General features: G+C 30.8%; 1 protein-coding gene across 1 annotated transcript in view; it reads right to left on the bottom strand.

The window, feature by feature from the left end:
* The window catches only part of LOC139524328 (G patch domain-containing protein 1-like), a 29,026-nt gene that overhangs the window by 644 nt on the left and 9,288 nt on the right, over positions 1 to 19,094 (bottom strand). Inside the window, exons 3-17 of the mRNA XM_071319083.1 lie at positions 18,599 to 18,684; positions 17,675 to 17,835; positions 15,860 to 15,942; positions 12,696 to 12,748; positions 11,109 to 11,294; positions 9,833 to 9,968; positions 9,210 to 9,431; positions 7,979 to 8,329; positions 7,245 to 7,423; positions 6,025 to 6,152; positions 5,147 to 5,247; positions 3,296 to 3,624; positions 2,077 to 2,215; positions 1,153 to 1,299; positions 328 to 524 (exon numbers count right to left, since the gene is read on the bottom strand). Coding sequence (XP_071175184.1) covers positions 328 to 524; positions 1,153 to 1,299; positions 2,077 to 2,215; positions 3,296 to 3,624; positions 5,147 to 5,247; positions 6,025 to 6,152; positions 7,245 to 7,423; positions 7,979 to 8,329; positions 9,210 to 9,431; positions 9,833 to 9,968; positions 11,109 to 11,294; positions 12,696 to 12,748; positions 15,860 to 15,942; positions 17,675 to 17,835; positions 18,599 to 18,684 — 2,498 coding nt within the window. The remainder of the gene's footprint in view (positions 1 to 327; positions 525 to 1,152; positions 1,300 to 2,076; positions 2,216 to 3,295; positions 3,625 to 5,146; positions 5,248 to 6,024; positions 6,153 to 7,244; positions 7,424 to 7,978; positions 8,330 to 9,209; positions 9,432 to 9,832; positions 9,969 to 11,108; positions 11,295 to 12,695; positions 12,749 to 15,859; positions 15,943 to 17,674; positions 17,836 to 18,598; positions 18,685 to 19,094) is intronic.

Below are 19,094 nucleotides of genomic sequence, written 5' to 3'. Positions count from 1 at the left end.
CAGACTATACAATAAACTTGTACGAATTAAATGTCTATTGTTCAAAGAATTTTTTGTAAATGGTTTCACTTATGCTGCTGAATTCCGGCAAGGCTAATAATATTAGATTTACAGAAAAGAGAGTTTAATCATAGAATATTGTAGCCAAAGTTTAAAACAGATTTACCATTATCATATATATTCCATGTATGCCAATTTTTTTCAAGGAATTTTTAGGGAGAATGGAGAATGTCATTCTTGTAACAGACCTTTTTAAGTAAAAAAATATTTTTTAAAATTTTCTTTCTTATTATAAATCTAATGTTAAGAAATACATTTTTACATTACCTTTTTCTCTTTTTTATGTTTGGATTTGGAGCGTTTATGCTTTCTGTGGTCACTAGAATCCCTAGTGTGTTTACTTCTATCAGGGAGTAAAGATGGATCAACAAAATCTCCTGTACCATGCTTTCTTTGACCTGTTGGTGCTAAATAATCAGCACTGCTTACAAAACTGGTAGATGCAGGAGTACTGGTAGATGCAGCTGAAATATAATATTTAATTTATAAATAGGGACTTACATTTAAAACTTTCTTTTTGTTTTGTTTTGTTTTTTGTTTTGTTTTTTTTTTGGGGGGGGGGGGGGGATAATTTTCATGCAACTAGTTATTTTCTTCTGTGTGTTTCATCCCATTGACATTAATACCACATACTATTTCTTAATGACAAACTTACATAAATAGAACATCTAAAGACATAAAAAATACTGTATAGCTGTTCACAGATTTATACTAGCCCCAAACTTTAAATACCGGAATATTGTCTTTTCCAATATCCCGTTATTATATATTACTGTTGATATTTCCAAAATCAAAATAAGGATGTATTCAGAACCGCCAAATTCAGCTTTATAACTTCTGTGGAATATTATTAGTTGAATACCAATTTTTGTGGATTTCGTGGGTACATGTGAACAAAGAGTTTAAATGTTCAACAACAAAAAAATCTTCTATAGAGATGTTTTCAGACTTCAGCTAAACCAAAAAATAAAAAATCCTCGAACATGGAGGTTTATCTTAATCCATGAAAATTGGTACCCACAAAAGAATAAATGAATCCACAGTATATGTAAATGTTATGTCAAATGTCATTTTTTTAATCAAACAACTCACCAGATGAAGATGGTGGTAAAGGGCCATAACTTAATGGCCCCTCTGGTACTTTGGGTGATAGTCTATCTTCTAAGGTTTCCATGACAACTGGTCCTCCTGGTAAATACTGTGGTACATCTGAGGCTTCTTTGGGTGTAATTTCCATATCTGCAAAGTATTACTATGACTTACACTTCTAGTCTTAATGTGTAAAACTCGAAAATAGGAAGGCATTTTCAACAATTAAATTTTCTCACTTTTTAAATTTAAAAAAATTAAACAGAAATGAATATGATTATCATATTTTTTATATTTAAAATTATTTAATTTCTTTTTATGAATAAATAGATTTGTAGACTTAATTGGGAGCTAACAAAGTGAACAAGATTGTCCTAACACTCTTTAAAGTATGAAAAAAATATATGTTTTAGCCCCCCCTCTCTTTTGGATATACATGTAGTAATAGAACATGCATGACATTGACCATTTTATGGTACCAGGTCACTGAAGGAGAATCTTCAGTTCAGCAAGCAAACTAGTTTCATCCTGCCCTGTTCTGTGTGTGCCTGTCCAAAATCAGGAGCTACAATTTAGTAGTTGTTGTTTTTTGCTGTATATCATATCTGCTTTTTGTTCATTACTTTGTACATAAAAGGGCTGTTAGTAAAAGTTTGAACATTTCATTTTAGGGCCGCTTATAGCTGACTATACCATTTAAGTTTTGCTCATTGTTTAAGGCTGTATGGTGACCTATAGTTGTTTTAAAATCTCTATGTCAACTGGTCTCTTGTCAAGAGTTGTCTCATTGGCCATCAAGCCACATCTTTTATTTTATAATGTTACCTCACATCAGATATTAAATCATTTTAAATTGTTCGAAATAAATATACTTTTAACTTCAATATTACTAAAAACAGTTTTTTTTTCAATGATTATATTTTATACCCTGCTTTGAGATTATAGATGTTTTAGGAGTCTCATCTGGTGGTTTATCTTCTAACTCATCATTGTCAGAATCTTCTGAATCTGTGTTTCCAAAAATAGCAGCAAATAAATCCAATGATGGTTTTCCATCAACTGTTTTCTAAAAGTAAAACAAATAAGTTTAATTTCTGTAAACTTATTTACATGTTTACTTTATACAAAAAATTAAAATAAAAGGAGTAGATCTGGTGAGAGTCAATTTTGGCCTCAAATTTCAAGTTCATTGGACACTTTTTAAACACTTAAGTGTCTAATTCGGTCGATTTAATAAGTAATAATTTATGAAATCTATCAAAAATGCCATATGTCACTTTTCAGATAGATGGTTTTTGTCAAAAATGAAAGTGGCTGCATCCATGTTCACTCTCAACCTTTATATGTATGATGTATGATGCTTGTACCCGATATATGTGCATTGTATTGTCATAAATAGCCCATATACATGTAGCAGAAGTATTCTACTTTCCAATAAAGAGCTAAAAGTTTACATTTTAACAATTTTGTAAAACTGCTATATTTTGGAGCCAAAAGGGGGTCTTACTGGACCTACTCCTTTCACTGTGAAGTAATGCTATACAAAACATCATAAAAGTTTCAAAGTAATTAAAATCTTTACTTTTCATGTCAAAATTATCTCCCCTGTATTAATCTAAACCTAACCTTATTTGCCACAAATTTATTGTTTTCTACTTTGTATTAAATTAATATAGAGATCCATTTGTTACACATTGTGATCAATTTATTTGGCAATCGAAAAAATGGCAGTCAGTAGGGTTTAAGAACATCAGTTGTTTGAGATGCTAGTCAAATGCATTTTCTTATAACATATTTTTTCACTCTTGGTCTTTTGGAAAATTTTGTTTATGCTGTATTTAGACCCCTCTACAACAAAATTTGTTACATGTACATGTATAAAAATTGTGTTTTTTTTATCCAAATTGAAATATAACAAAAGGATTGTGTGTTACTGTTCTTTTTTATCACTTTCATTGGTTTTAAAATATTTTTTAATATTATTGTTTTCTAAAATACAACCTAATATTCAAGCATATATACGTATATATATATATATTCAAACTTTACTACCCCAAAAGTGAGGTGGATACAGTGAAGCTAGTTAATTTATCCCATAAAATTTATTTGGTTCACATAATAAAAGTTTTCTACTGACAATATTTACCTCCCCTTCAACAAAAGCCTGTTTTTCATCATTTCCCTGGTCTGCTTTGTCAAAGTGAGCATCTTTTTGTAAACTTTCAGATTTGTCTTTTGCTTCTTCCACAAGATGATTAAAAATAGATTTAGGCTTTTCTGATGTCCTATTATTTTTGCTTCCTGATTGCGATTGGTGCTTTGGTTTTTCTGGTGCAGAGAGATGACTAAATATAGACACAGGCTTGGAAGAAATTGATATGTCCTCTGATTTGGAAGTTTTATCCTGCGAGCTTGCAGATTCTTTATTATCATTTGTAGATGTTGAAGATGTCTGATTATCAATATCTCTGCTACCTTAAAAATGAGAAAATGAATAAATATAACCTGCAGAAATCATGCCATCTATATATTTATACATATTCACAAGAAATTAGTATTTAAATGATTGATTGTCAGCTGCTTAAAGTCCAGTGGCAAATATTTCATGCATATTCAGGAGAAAACAAATCCGCAATAAATACAGCTCCTCAAATAGAGGCCATCAAGGATTTAGGTTGGAAAAGTTTGGCCTGCCACTAAAAAAGATGGCTGTATATTAGGTAGGGGCACAAATTTTGCCATGCAACAGGCCCCCACATAGTTGTTGTAAGGGTTCATATTGTGCAGAGAGCATGGCATTATCTCTTTACAAGGCATTAAATTTAACATCCTCATTCTGACTAGACGTGGCTGGGTACATGTACATATACAGTACAGCCAAACCAAAGCACACTGGGAAGGGGTTTAACTGTTTAATTAAAGAAAACCAAAGAGACTATATTTTCATTCCACAGTGACCCATTTAAGATGAAGGATTATTGATCACATTCAACATTTTAACTAATGCAGACCATTATTATAGTATTAATGAATGGGTGTTTTTATAATGGCCCTGTTATATGTCCAAGGTCTGTAATAATGGTCGAGGAAGTCTATAATGGCCCGAGGCAATGCCGAGGGCTATTACAGACATCCAAGGCCATTATTACTGACCGAGGACATATAACGGGGCCATTATAAAAACACCCATTTCTTAATACATTTATTAACTAACTGATCAAAAGTGTATGTGTTTGTGCTAACTTGATGTACTGTCTTACTCTTTTAATGACAGTTTAGTTTGAACAAAATTATTTGTACTTCACCATTATAAAGCTTTAAATATACCAAATATCCAAGATATTAAGTTGAAAGAGATATGTTTTAAAAAAACAGGATGAACAGTGATCCCTTTATATGGTTCTTTAATGTTGGTTGCTGGTTACTGAATTGAATAAAATACAAAAAGGTATTATACTCTTTACAACTTTGTTAGTTTTATTAACTTTATTAAAAACCCTAACAGGGCTTAATACAGACAAACTGGGCATTAATACAGGGCCATTACAGAAAAAACAGGGCCATTACAGAAAAAACAGGGCCATTACAGAAAAACAGGGCCATTACAGAAAAAACAGGGCCATTACAGAAAAACAGGGCCATTACAGAAAAAAACAGGACCATTACAGAAAAACAGGGCCATTACAGAAAATATGTAATTTTTAATAAACAGTCACTTTTGGCAATAATGCACTTAGTTGGTTAATAAACATTTGTAATGAGTATCTGATAAAAAATGATTTCATAATGAATATTTTTAGGAGTCGCTTTGTTCAACACAGAATTCATTTGATGTATTGGTGAGTTGAAACATTCATACAATCAAAGCTGTTTGCTATATTTCTTGGGGGAGATTGCAGTAAACTTGAGTTGCTTTCTAAAAATACAAAAGTACAATGGTATACTATAATATAATACTGCTGTTAAATTGAGAACAAATTCCACTTTTTTAACTTACCAGAGATTTCAGGTTCAGCCATTTCATCTGGTTGGAATGTGAGAAAGTTGAACACAGAGAATTTATCTTTCTTTACTGTAGGTAAACCAACTATACCAGATCTGAACAAATAGATAAAAAATTAATGTTATTACCACATGCTTTTAAATAATTTGTTATTTTTGAATTTGAATCTATCTAATTTGGTTTGAACCATTTCACCACCTACGATAGAAAACTGAATACCTAATCAATTTAGAAGACCAGTACCATGATTCATGTAGCAGAGCCTCATACACTGCTGAAAACAATGATGCAGATACTAAGAAACCACATGAAATAAACATTAATAAATCATGATTCCATCTTTACAAACATAACAACAACAACAAAATCATCGGCACTGATTTTTGAACTTTTTAGGCATTTAGGGATATAAACCTATAATATAAGTTTTTTTTAAATAAATCTTCCAAGAATTGTATATGTGAGAGCCTTAATAAGACCAGACAGACAGACACCAAGTATTTTTATGTCCCACATCAACGTGTTGCACAGGGGACAATAACCTGTTACATAGGTGTAATTGCTAGAGAAGCAAAATTTTTATCATGACAATTAAACAAAGTCCTGTAAATTCAGAAATAATTGTGTGCTATTATTTTTGCAATTTTTAAACAATGGACAAAAATGTGAGATTATTTATTGCCATTTCAAGAAAATCTGCATACATAAATGTCTGCAAAATATATCTATCTAAATTCAAAATGTAAGTTATTATAATTCATATTAATTGTGATACTCACATAATTACATTAAATGCATTAATAAAAACCTTGCAATAATTTCTGAACTACAGTATTTTTCTGTTTTTAAAACGATTTCCATAGAATATTTACCCTGGGTAAGGATCCGGCACATTGAACTTTCTACACAACAGTTTATGTGGATACCATTTATATTCATCCCTCGTCAATCTACCATACATCTTCATTTCTGCAGCTTTCTCTCTGTCATCTTTGTCACCCTGAAGTTCAAAATTCTTTCTTTAAATTTTCTGAAATGCTCTTTTTAATGTAAATTGCAAGATTTTACAGTAAAACATTCCAACATTTTAATTGGTGCATATTTATTTCAGAGGCACATATAAGATCTATAGTTTTGTCCTTTTTCACGTTTTTTAAAATATTAAGTAAAAGTTCAAATTATTTTCAATTTTGTATGAACGCAAACAATCACCAAAGGTTTCTATTTTCATCGTAACTAGTACTGCCAGGTTGTTGATGACTCGTTTTAATTTCAAAATTATAAAAAATCTAATACAAGTATATTTATATATATTTTTTTATAATTAAGAAATAATTCATGGGGGCTTGAATATATAGTGATTTTACCACGGGTTGGCTTTTTATGACAAATATTTTACCCTGAGCGATTGCTAGAGGTAAAATATCAGCATTAAGGGACAACCTGTGGTAAAATCCTGATATATTCAAGCCACCATGAATTATTTCGATTCTAATAGGACAAATACCGCAATTGTTTTGGATCAAAGCGCTTTAGTAGATGGCATTTTTTGCCCTTCCCGTAAATAAACGCACTAATAAATTGATGTAAAATAATGGGGAAAACTGAATAAATGATGATGCTTAAACCATTTACAATCACATATTTAGATAAATTTGGATGAATCTAAATGATCATTGTACTTATATGTCTCATATGTATACAAAAATGGCTAATATAACACATTTTTGCATCTTTGTTTACGTTTCCTTGTTGTGATGATTTTCACTTTCACAGGTGTGTATTTTCCCGTAAAATGCTTATATTCTGACGTCGGGTAGCTCATTCATAAAAAAACGTATGACTTGGGAGTACAATCGGAACAGCCCTAACAATATATTCATATTTTACCATGGGTGTGTACTCAAAGCGTTTGAAGGACGTCATGTTAGAATGTTTTATAATGACTTTCTTTTGTTTGCAATATGTTCAACACAAGACAGCAAATAACACACATAAGCAAAGGAACAATGCTTTAATTGATGATCTTCATCTTAAAATCACAGTAAGGCCCTAGTTTGTTTATAGTTTAAGTAAATATAATCAAATTTACCCCTTCTTCTGCAGGAACATCTACAGTTTCAACAGTATCATCAAACTTAGCCCTGGTAAACCTGGAGGCTATCATCCCTGCTAAAGGTTTGTACATCTTTCCTGCCTTTATAAATTCTTCTTTCTCTCTTTCTCTTTCCCATTCTGTCATATGTCCTTCTGTTACTTCAGCATAGGCATCTGTGGTTAGAATTAAAATTGGAATACTGAAATTGGATGTATAAATGGTAACCAGATTTTCTTCATTTTGACTTTTACATAATAATTTTTATTTAAATAGTATTTTCATTTAAATTTTTTAATTCCGTGAAAAGTCATTGAAGATAATACAGCAATACATGATAATGACTCATTATCATTTTGAACAATAAAATGCATGTTTGTTATGTGTGTCAAATTTTTGTCACAGAAATTGCACATTTTTCTTTTTTAAGTTCAGTCAGTATAACTATGCTTTATTTTTATTCTAAGTTATCCATATTTTTTTTGTCGGATACAGCTTTCCATGACCAAAATTTCAATAAAAAATCAAAGGAATCGTGGGTACAATTTTCTATGCAAGCAAAGTTTCATACTTTAGAAGTTATTCATTACAACATCATCAGAATGAAAAAAAAATCAAAACTGTAATTTTCATTGATTTTTATTTAATACAAGAATTTTACTGAATATCATTTTCTTATGTGTGACTATAACATATTGCATTGAGATTGGTCAATTGATAACAAATATTACCCTTCATTCCCTGTTTCACAAGTACAAGATATTTCTCATATCTTGCTTGTTTTCTTTCATCTTTGATAAATGGTTTAAAAGACAAACTTCCTCCTTGGAATACTGGTGCACTAGTTCTAGATTGATCAGTTCCTGGCTGTGACTGTTGTGACTTTTCAGTAATATCTGTATGAACTGGAACCAACTGTAGTTCTGTAGATGAACTCACTGATGGTACTTTAAATAATTGCTGATTTTCAGGAATAGATATCAGGTTTTTGTCTGAAGGCTGTACTAGAGAAAGTTCAGTTCCCTTTCTAGCTCTTTCCATTTTGTCTTTATCTTTAGATGACACCAAATCAAAAACAGATCCTGCAAAGTAACACATTGTTTAGACAAATTTATTATATATATAGGAAGCTATAATGACATATCTAGACAAAGAGTATGAAAAGGAATTATTTTCTTCTTCAGAATGCAATTAAATGATTTGAAACCATTAATCTAAATAACTAGCATCTTGAATACTTTAAAATAACAGAATAAAATTCCTTTACAAGACAAAATGGTAAATTTACCAAACATTTATTGCATTACATTCATTTTTTTTTTAAATTTTCATTGTGTAATTTTCAAAAACAGTTTTTTAAATACTGATCAAGCACTTACCCTTTGTATACAATTAGCATATATATCTTTTTAAAATAAAATAAAAATGAAGTCAGGGTTGAAATAAATTTTCTTAAAGATTATATTCTAAATTCACAAAATTTATTGTGACCTTTTTTAACACAGCTTAATCATCACTAACTCATGTAAATAACACACAATGATTTTGTTAAATTTCCTTTCATTTTACTTCGATGCACAAGTATTTTATGGATTCATTATTATTCATGGGAACCAATTTTCGTTCACTTCTTGGGTAAAGGAAAACACAATTTAAATGTTCTATAGGATTGAATACAAATGTTGGCAAAACAACATAATGAATCTCCAATAGATTATATGCTTAGGGCTATTCCATTAGAATGTATGTGGAAGGGAAGTTTAATCATCTTAGGGCTATTCCATTAGAATGTATGTGGAAGGAAAGTTTAATCAATGAATGTGGGTCATGGGTCTTTTTTCAGTATGTGTCTATTACCATTAAGCACAGTTATATAAAAATGGTTCTTGGTTGTACGGATATTTTGATAGTGCCTTCCTACCCTCCCACATTCATTTAAATGGAATAGCCCTTAATACTTACGAACTTCCCCTAATGCAATGCTTCTGGTGATGGACGTCTGCTCCTTCTGTTTCATAATACTATCAGATTCTGTATCTTTGGGCTTCTGGAAAACATGGATAGGTCTGAAGTGTCTGGGTAAATCAGGAGGAGGAAAAGATTTTCTTTGATGAAGAGGTTTATCTGTCAACTTAAATCCCTCTAGAACTTTTCCAATATAGCCGATTGCTAACTGCTTAGATTCTGTAAAAAGAATGGAACATAATATCTTTCCATAGTTGTATAAATAACTGCTTTCACTCGCAAACATTTTTATGAAAATAATTGTTTAAAAAAAATTCAAATACACATATAAACATAGCCATTTGTGTCAGGTCAAACTTTACTGTAAAAGAAATTGAGATTAAAATTAAAATTAAAATAACGTGCAATTAATAAGAACTGGATCTATCCATGAAAGTTCATTTACTTTCAAGTGATTTTTTATTATAATATTTGTTTTATAATTCCTTGGCAAAAAATACCGCATCTCCTCATTTGCACAAAATAGTTGACTGTTAGTGTTAAGTAAAATTCAGACGAAAGCACATTGCAATAACATTCCAATCAGTCAGAAAAATTCATATAGATCTCTATAAACATACCATGTTTATGTTTTGGAGCCGTCCATCCATGTAAATTTGATGTGTCCTCTATTTCCATGGTCATATCGTAATTTGACATGTGATCTTTAGTATAAATATCATCATCTTCATCCTCTAAAGCTCCTACACCAAATCCCTACAAATATATAATTAACATTTTATCCTTAGCATTGATGATGATGTCATTACTTCTCTTATGGTCGTGACCTAAATCTATTATACAGTTTTACAGTTTTACTCACAAAGAGATATTTCTCTTGTCACACGTAAAGTAGTGCAACATAAATAAATAAGTTCTGCGACATTGAGATATTTTGTTAGGTTATTGATTAATGAATAGCAAAGGTAATAAAATAATACCAGTACTTGTTTTTCTTCACAACAGATATTTAAACTTCCTGTTTTTGTGTTGTTTTCTCCTATATATCATGGGCAATGAAATAATGAAAGAGCTCTACTTTTAGTAATAAATAATAAATGGTTTTAATCCATAAATGATTGGATTGGCCTTTGGTATTTACATATTAAACATATTTTTTCTACTCTTGATGGAGAAAATTGGATTATTTTCTAACCCAATGAATCAGAAAATTAAAATTTCATTATATAGTAAAGCCATTCCTGCCTTTATAATGTCATCATGGATTCTACGCTACTTATTTTTAGTATTGTATTACTCCAACTTTAAAATACACATAAACATCAATCTTTGAATGAACTTTTCAAATTTCAGTGAAAGATTACACCAAATAAGATCCTTATTAGAATTCACGAATACAGAAATTTTATTACTTTAATATCAATAATTACAACGAATCTTACATAAATAAAAATAATAATGTGCATATATTTTCTTAAGGATGTACTTAGTTGAGGTTTAGGAATTTGTGTTAGATGTTCAAACTCCTTCTGTTTTTTTCTATGATACAGCAGCCCAATTTAGCAGGTATAGGGAGCCCCATAACACCCATTTTTATTTTATATAAGACTTCAAAAGCTCATAAAAGGACATTTATCAAAATTAAAGAAAATTCTAGATTTCTTTTCTTTCCATTTGAGACCAAAATAATACCAATGCAAATGTAAGGTAAATGTCTAAGTCAGCCTTTTCCCCCCTATTTTTTTATATATAAAAAAAATGATCTTAAAAAGGAGCTCCATAACCTATCAATATTTTAGTTTATTTTGTTACTACCTAGTGCTATTCTGACTTATAGTATCAATTTTATATTCTAGATTTGTTTAATTTCACCTTTGTACATCCTTAAATACACACCTGACCCCTGATTCCTTTCCGACCTGTTTTAGTAACTGCTGGTGGTTCAAACAGATTGACATGACTTCCAGGGAGTGCTGACCTGGGGTCAAGACCACTGTATCCTAAACCATGGACATTGTCTTTAGCAACAAATGATATTGGAGTCGTATCTTTAGGACCAAATTCTGCTTCTTCATCAGAATCCTGTTAATAAAGTTAATAAGTACACAAAACCAGACATGCAAGGTTGTGATATTTAAACAATAACTCATCCAAAAAATCAAATATAGAATAATATTCCATATTGATAGAACTGTAGTAGGTTTTTCTATATGGATTGGATTTTGAATAAAACAACATATTTACCTACTGAAAAATTATATTCACCATGCAAACGTCACATGCAATTCTGTGTATAATTATGGTTAAAAGTTAAATAGTTTTCCATATTTCTACTCTCGGAATAATCATAGATTATTTTATTAACCATGTACTTTTTAATGCAATAAAGTAGAAAATGCAATTAAATTAACCATATTCTATATATTCCCAATTTGTTTTGATGCAACATCATCATCAATGTATTTAGATAACAACACACCTTTTTATTTTAAAGTCATAAGAAACCTCAAATTAAAAAAAAGAATGCATATGTTTTTTTATAACTCAATGGATAGTTTTCATTATAAAACGTATCTACATATACTTTTTTCTGAAGAAAATTCTTTAATTTGTTCATATTTAGAAGAAGTTTACTTTATTTTAATTGCTTCCTTACAGGAAGCAATTCCCCGACATATTTTCCGTATGCAAAGTGACCTCAGTGTGACCCATCTCGTAAAAATCCGGTGATAGCAATACGCATGGATGTCCTTAAAATAAACTATAATTATCTGATTGTACATGTTAAACACGTGCTCAATATTCATGCTTTTTGTTGATTGTTGACAAAGAGGTGACAATCGTTAAACTTCGGCTTCAAAACACGAACTTTAATTACCTGCCATATTTTCACAACACTACCAATTGAAAAAAACAAATTGACAATTATATGAAATTTAAGCGAGAAAAAAATGATAAAATCGTGCACAGAAGACTAAGTTTATGATGTTTGTATGCATTGGTTCAAGAATCGGAATAACATTATTTTTCACCTGTCACTCGTTTCTTATGACTTTAAGTCATAGGAGTGAAATTATCATATGTATTTTAAATGTGATATTATCAGTTCTATTTAACTAGGAATTCACAGTATTCCATTGCAATCAATGCCCTTTTATATTTAATTTGTCTTATTTAAATGGAATCAAGGGGAATAACTCCTAAACCATATATCTCAAAATTATCAAAATTGATCTTGACCTATGTTTTATGGTCCATGAAATGGTATTCATTTTTCAAAAGATTTTGTCAAGTGGTACTTAAATTATCACCCGGAAATTTAAATTAAAAAATCATCTAAATGTATTATAAGAAGGGGCATAACTCCTTGCTGTTGTAATTCGTCACTTAAAAATCAAACAATCTAGAAAATTCAAAACAGTTGTTACAATTTGTCTCTTTCAATGTGTATTTTTTTGGAACAAATAATTTTTTTTCACTTACCCATTCTTCTGTCTGAGATGGCAAAGAACATCCATAAATCTTTTGCTCTGGTTCTAAAAAGATATAAATATGTATTCAAATAAGTTTTGAAATTCATTTTACTGTGTCTTTTTGTTGAATAAAAGTCAATGCAATATGCTATAGTATACTTAATCTTTACAAACTGTTTTTTTTTTTAAATAATGAATCTGTTTAAATATGTATGGTATACTAGTCTAGGTTTATATGTATCCTTATTTAGAACATAGATTCAGGGAACAGTTATTCACATTATTCAAGCTAAAATGATACTTGTAATGTAGATGTAATAAATTGACGTATACCACACATTTCATTTTACTCAATCATACACATTAATTTTGGATCCTAACAATAATCTGTAATAAAACCTCCTCAAATATGACATGACATTAACAAGCAGATGCTCCCGCAAGGCGCAGCTTTATACGACCCAAGAGGTCGAACCATAAACAGTTGGGGCAAGTATGGACACAACATTCAAGCTTAATACAGCTCTGAATTTAGATTGTGATTAGTTGACACAGCATAGGTTTCCGACACAGAATAAATGTGGTCTTATGAACTTAAAAAATTTAAATTTACCTATTATGGTCCAATATCTAAAATCTAAATACATGGCCATGGATTCAGTATATCAAAGAATCCCAAGAATTCAATTTTTGATGAAATCAAACAAAGTTTAATTTAAGACCCTTTTAACCTCAATGTGAACCAGTTTGATAACAGGGCCCAAAAATCAAAAATCTAAATATATCAAAGAACCCCATACATTCAATTTTTGTTGAAATCAAACAAATTTAAATTTTGGACCCCAATTCGGACCAACTTGAAAACTTGACCCATAATCAAAAATCGAAGTACATGTTTAATTTCAGCATATGAAAGAACCCCAAAAATTCAATTTTTGTTAAAATCAAACAAAATTAAATTTTGGACCCTTTCGACCTTAATGTAGACCAATTTAAAAACAGGACCTAAAACTTAAAATCTAAAAACACAGTTAGTTTTGAAATATCAAAGAACCCCAATAATAGTTTTTTGATGAAATCAAACAAAGTTTTATTTTGGACCCTTTTGACCTCAATGTGGACCAAATTGATAACAGGGCCCAAAAATCTAAATACATGGTTAGATTCAGCATATCAAAGAACCCCATATCAGGGCTTCCAAAATTTTTCTGAGCCAGCCGGACATTTTATATCTGATCCGAATTTTAATCCCTAAGACAAAGTCACAAAAGGCAATTATGGTAATCAGATGGCCATCCATATGATTGACATTAAATTAAAATCGATATTAAACTTTACTTTGATATGAATTTGATGTTCTGACATAAACTGTTAAAATTGGCATTGCATCATTCAAAGTGTGCACATCAGCGTGCTCATATCTGCATTAGACTCTTTATTTGTGCAAAATGAAGATGTCTAGAACTTTATTTTCGTTTTTAAAGTCACATTTTTCAAAACCGGATGTTGACTTGACAATGGTAAAATGGACCATAAACGGATACGTAAAATCCGTGTACGTAACATAGAACTACTGAGCGAAGAAGCTCTTTCCACGTTATTTCTTCAACAAAATACTTGAAATGAACGTTAGATACAGGTATTAATGATAGTCTTAGCATTTTTGAGATATGTAGGATGCATAATTGAATTTCCCACCTGTGCACATGCGCACACGTGTTCTTGTTCATACAACGTAGTTCTGACGATTTTTCTTTTAAAACCTTTTTAAATGATTTATCAAATCATGTTTATAAATGTATTTATTATATATTTTAAATCAATTAGAAACAAGCTGCTGAAATGTACGAAAATAATTGGGAATGGACCGATTAATTTATATGATGTCCGGTACTGAAAATAGTTTACCTGTCACCTGAACAGGTAGTTTTCAGCTGTCCAACAACTAATTAGCCTTGATTAAAATTAAAAAGTATTGAAGTAGTGGTTGTTTTGATAGTAATTAATCATCATGTCATGTCACTTTTATGACCGGAAATGTATGGCTGTTAAAGGCAAAATGTTGGGTCAAAAAGATCGTGAATTTATATGTTAAAATGACCGAAAAAGCCTTTGAAACTAAAAAGTAGATGACCGTTTCATGCTTTTCCCAGCCGGTCTTTTACCGGACATTATACAAATGACCGGAATATATGACCGTTTTGGAAGCCTTGCCCCATATACTCAATTTTTGTTGAAATCAAACAAAGTTTGATTTTGGACCCCAATTTGGACCAACTTGAAAATTGGGCCCATAATCAAAAATCTAAATACATGTTTAGATTCAGCATATCAATGAACCCTAGGAATTCATTTTTTGTTAAAATCAAACAAAGTTTAATTTTAGACCCATTGGACCTCATGTGGACCAATTTAAAACGGGGGCCAAATTCCAAAATCTTAATACACGGTTAGATTCAGCATATTTAAGAACCCCAAGAATTCATGAAGAAAACCTCATTGAAATTGGTCAAGAAATAAGCAATTTATTAGTATTAGAGAAGTATTGTTTTTGGCCTCTAATTCCTAAACAGTTCGGGCCATACCGGTAACCCCCCAATATCAATCCCAACCTTCCTTTCTTGAAATGGAACCTTGTGGTACAATTTCAGAAAGATCCATATACTTACACACACTTTATTGTCTGGAAACTAGAAAAAATACTTATTTTGACCCCTTTTTGGGCCTTTTGGTCCTAAACTGTTGGACCCATAACCCCCAAAATCAATCCCGACCTTCTTTTTGTGGTTTCAAATCTTGTGTTTAAATTTCATAGAGATCCATTCACTTAAAATAAAGTTATTGTCTGGAAACTAAGTGTCTTGGACGATGCTGTGGACAACATGATACCAATATATATATATACAAATGCAATTTTTTTTTGTGGTCATATAAAAATTCAGGGGTTCAAATTTGCTTTAAAAAAATGAAAAGTCCAGGACCATTTGAAATTTTAAGTGAAAGGTCCTCCATAAGAAATCAATGGTAGCGTATAAGCATCAGTGAAAATAATGGTAGGTCCTTGACTTTTGTAAAATATGAAAAGTTCTCTCCTAGAAAAGACAGGTTCTTGACCTTAGACCCCCATTACAAGAACCCCTGGATTCAAAAGACATATAAGTACTGTTTGACTACCTTTTTCTTGTTTTTTTCTACTGCCAATTCCATGTCCTTGTTTCCATCCCAGCTTCTTTAGAAGCTTTATTCCAACACTTAGTCTGTAATATACAGGAAAACTCATTAGAAAATTATCATCAAATTATTAACCCTTTCGTACCGAAATTATCCTTTTGGCACCCTCGAGCACGAGCCGAAATTATCCTTTTGGCACCACGGAGCTGAGGGCGAAATTATCCTTAAGGATACATAGATTTCTATTTTTAGACGGTCACAGTGCAAACAGTAAAAATACCGTTTAGACATGTTTCTTGGTGCAGTTGCACCATAGATGTTATGATAAACATCAAATGCATTCTACATTTTAGTATCGGGCGTAAAAACGCTGTCAAAATATGTTTTTTTCAAAGTTTGTTGAGAAGAAAAAACCTCGTGAAAAACAAAATGGCGGAATCATAAACAATCGTGGTCAGGAGTTTCATTTCGAGTTGAAACATTTAGAAAACTTAACCTGCGGTCATGAAAGTCGTTTAACTTGTACAAAAGTAATGTATGAAAACGTAGATTTTGGAGTGGTGAGAAGCATATTTGTAAAACAACTTGAAATCGAGACTTTGATTGTCGTCAACAGGTGCACGACTGTAAATTATTATTTCTCGCTGCCGTTTGATAGTCAACCTTTCATTACCGATTGAATCAGAGTCTTTTGTCATCGTTTTAGATCCTCTTAGGAGTCTGTAGTGCTACGGGTTTTATTTCTTTTCGTTGAAAGGCTATACTGCAGTATCTAGGTCGACAAAACGAAAGTCCACTTCCATTAAAAATAGAACCGGATATTGACAAAATGTGAAAAAGTTGCAAAACTGATACAGTAATACATATATCCAGAAGTCTAAATTTTCATCTCCATCATATACACCTTTCAGAAAATATTACCAGTTTCATCAATTCTTTATATAACTTGATACAATGTATAGATTGGCTTTGAAAAAGTTGAGAACTACAGATTGCACTAAATGAAGAAAGACCATCCTATACCTGTTGCAAAGATAAGCTATATATGTGACTGTCATACAAGTGACAGGTTTAGCTAGCTAAAAAAACAGGTTTAAGGTGGTACCTAACACTACAGGGAGATAACTCTGTAAAGTCGGCTTAACGTTTTAATTACGTTGTGTTGTAAAAGGAATATTACGCTTCTCAATGATCGAAATTGGTGTTTGTCAAATTGCTATATAACCAGTGTAATTTTTCTGACAAAACGGTTGGTTCAAATTTTTTTAAATTTTTATATTTTTGTTAAAGTGTCAAAGTAAATACTTTTACAAAATTTTATGAAAATTAAACGAGCCAAATTAATTTTAGTGAAAGTGTTGGGTACCACCTTAATCCACTATTTTGTACATATGAAAATGCCTGTACCAAGTCAGAAATACGACAGTTGTTTTCCATTAGTTTGATGTGTTTGTTTTTGCCATTGATAAAGGACTTCCTGTTTTGAATTTCACTTTAAGATCAGTATTTTTGTTATTTTACTTTTTTCTAAAACGATGCATAAATTTAAAATTTGATAATTTTGACATGCTTGTCATTATTTTTTTTGCACTGAAGAGACAAAATTACATCATCATTGAATTAAGGTTGCAATAAATCAATATAATATTTTATTGCAGGTGGAAAATCTTTGGGAATTGATTGATGTATACCGGTACTTTCTTTCTCTAGAGAATAACTCTGTAGAAACTTTGTCATCATGAAAATAGCATTGAGAAGATATGGTACATGGATCTTTTTACCATGTTTACACTGCATAAGTTTTGTCAGGGATCTTACTTTTCAGGTAGAATATAATCTGTTAAGGCTGATGTTCCTTCAAATACAGTTCCTGTCATTAAGGCCTGTCCTTCATCATAACGTCTCTTTCTTCTTTCTTCTGTAGAAAATTTCTCTGATGTAACCAGTTTTCTTGGAGCTATCCCATGTTCATTGAAATCCTATAGTGTGTAGTAGATTAATAAATTCTCATTAATGTTACAATTATTTGGACATTAAGGACATATCAATTTTTATTTTTTTTTACTAAATAGGTGTCTGATGTTTTAAAAATGTATTACGAATCTGCATCCATCATACCAGTTTTAATTTTTTTTTAAATTCAGTCAAGAGGTCAACTTTCTGAAGCAGAATTACCCATTAAACTCTAATTGCTTTGACTCTACAATTTTTTGTATATATTTTTATCCAAATTTCCCCCAACTACATTTAACTGAAATTCATTTGGGCAGGAGTTTTTCTTCTAAATAATATGGAAGTAATCTATTTGAATTAGTCTCTGAGTCTGATTGTCAAACTGTTAGTGGCAAAGATAACACCTAATTGATCCCTTCTTTAATAGCAGTTGACCAAAAAAATCAAGTAGCTATTGGAATCATTATATCTTTGAAGCACTTACAAACAAATAAACACTTTCGACTTCAGATTAGATGGTCAGTTTTCCCGTTTGAATGGTTTTACATTACTAATTTTTGGGGCCTTTTATAGCTTTCTGTTCAGTGTGAGCCAAGGCTCCGTGTTGAAGGCTGTACCTTGACCTTTAATGGTTTACTTTTATAAATTGTTATTTAGATGGAGAGTTGTCTCATTGGCACTAATACCGCATCTTCCTATATCTCACTTACATATCATAATTAATTTGAAATTTTAGGGCATCTATTTAATTTACAGTGTTTACATGTACTACAATGACAATAATTTTACCTCATCATCCATAAAATCTTCAGGTTTTTGTTGCATTGATTCATACTTTTTGTCTCTTCTAGATACAAATTCTGAGGGTGCAAAGCCTTTCAAAATAAAAAAATTATTTAATTTCAAATCTCTTAAAAGTGGACTACAATATACATTTTGTAAATACTGGCATGACCTAAAAACCTTAAAACCTTTATGCAAGTATAGTGATTCAAATTTTTGTTTTAACTTCAATTAATATAATCAACTGATTTTTCAATCATAAATTTCTAATCATGAAATTACTTTAACTAGTAGATATCAAAATATTTTTATTCACCTTCAAATTGTGCAAAATGTTATCATGCTCAACTAATGAGTAAAAGAGCTTAATACGATAGTAACTAATTCTTTGAAACGATGCAATGTATAGATCAGAACAATTTCAAAATAATTCTGTGAAATGGCTTATGATCATCATGACCAACAAGTTGGAACTTTATGCAGTTTCCAAATCAAATGCCAA

The sequence above is a fragment of the Mytilus edulis genome, chromosome 5 (assembly GCF_963676685.1).
Source record: "Mytilus edulis chromosome 5, xbMytEdul2.2, whole genome shotgun sequence".
Taxonomy (NCBI): Eukaryota; Metazoa; Mollusca; class Bivalvia; order Mytilida; family Mytilidae; genus Mytilus; species Mytilus edulis.
Note: the sequence above shows the minus strand (reverse complement) of the source record. Positions and strands in the feature narration are given on the sequence as shown.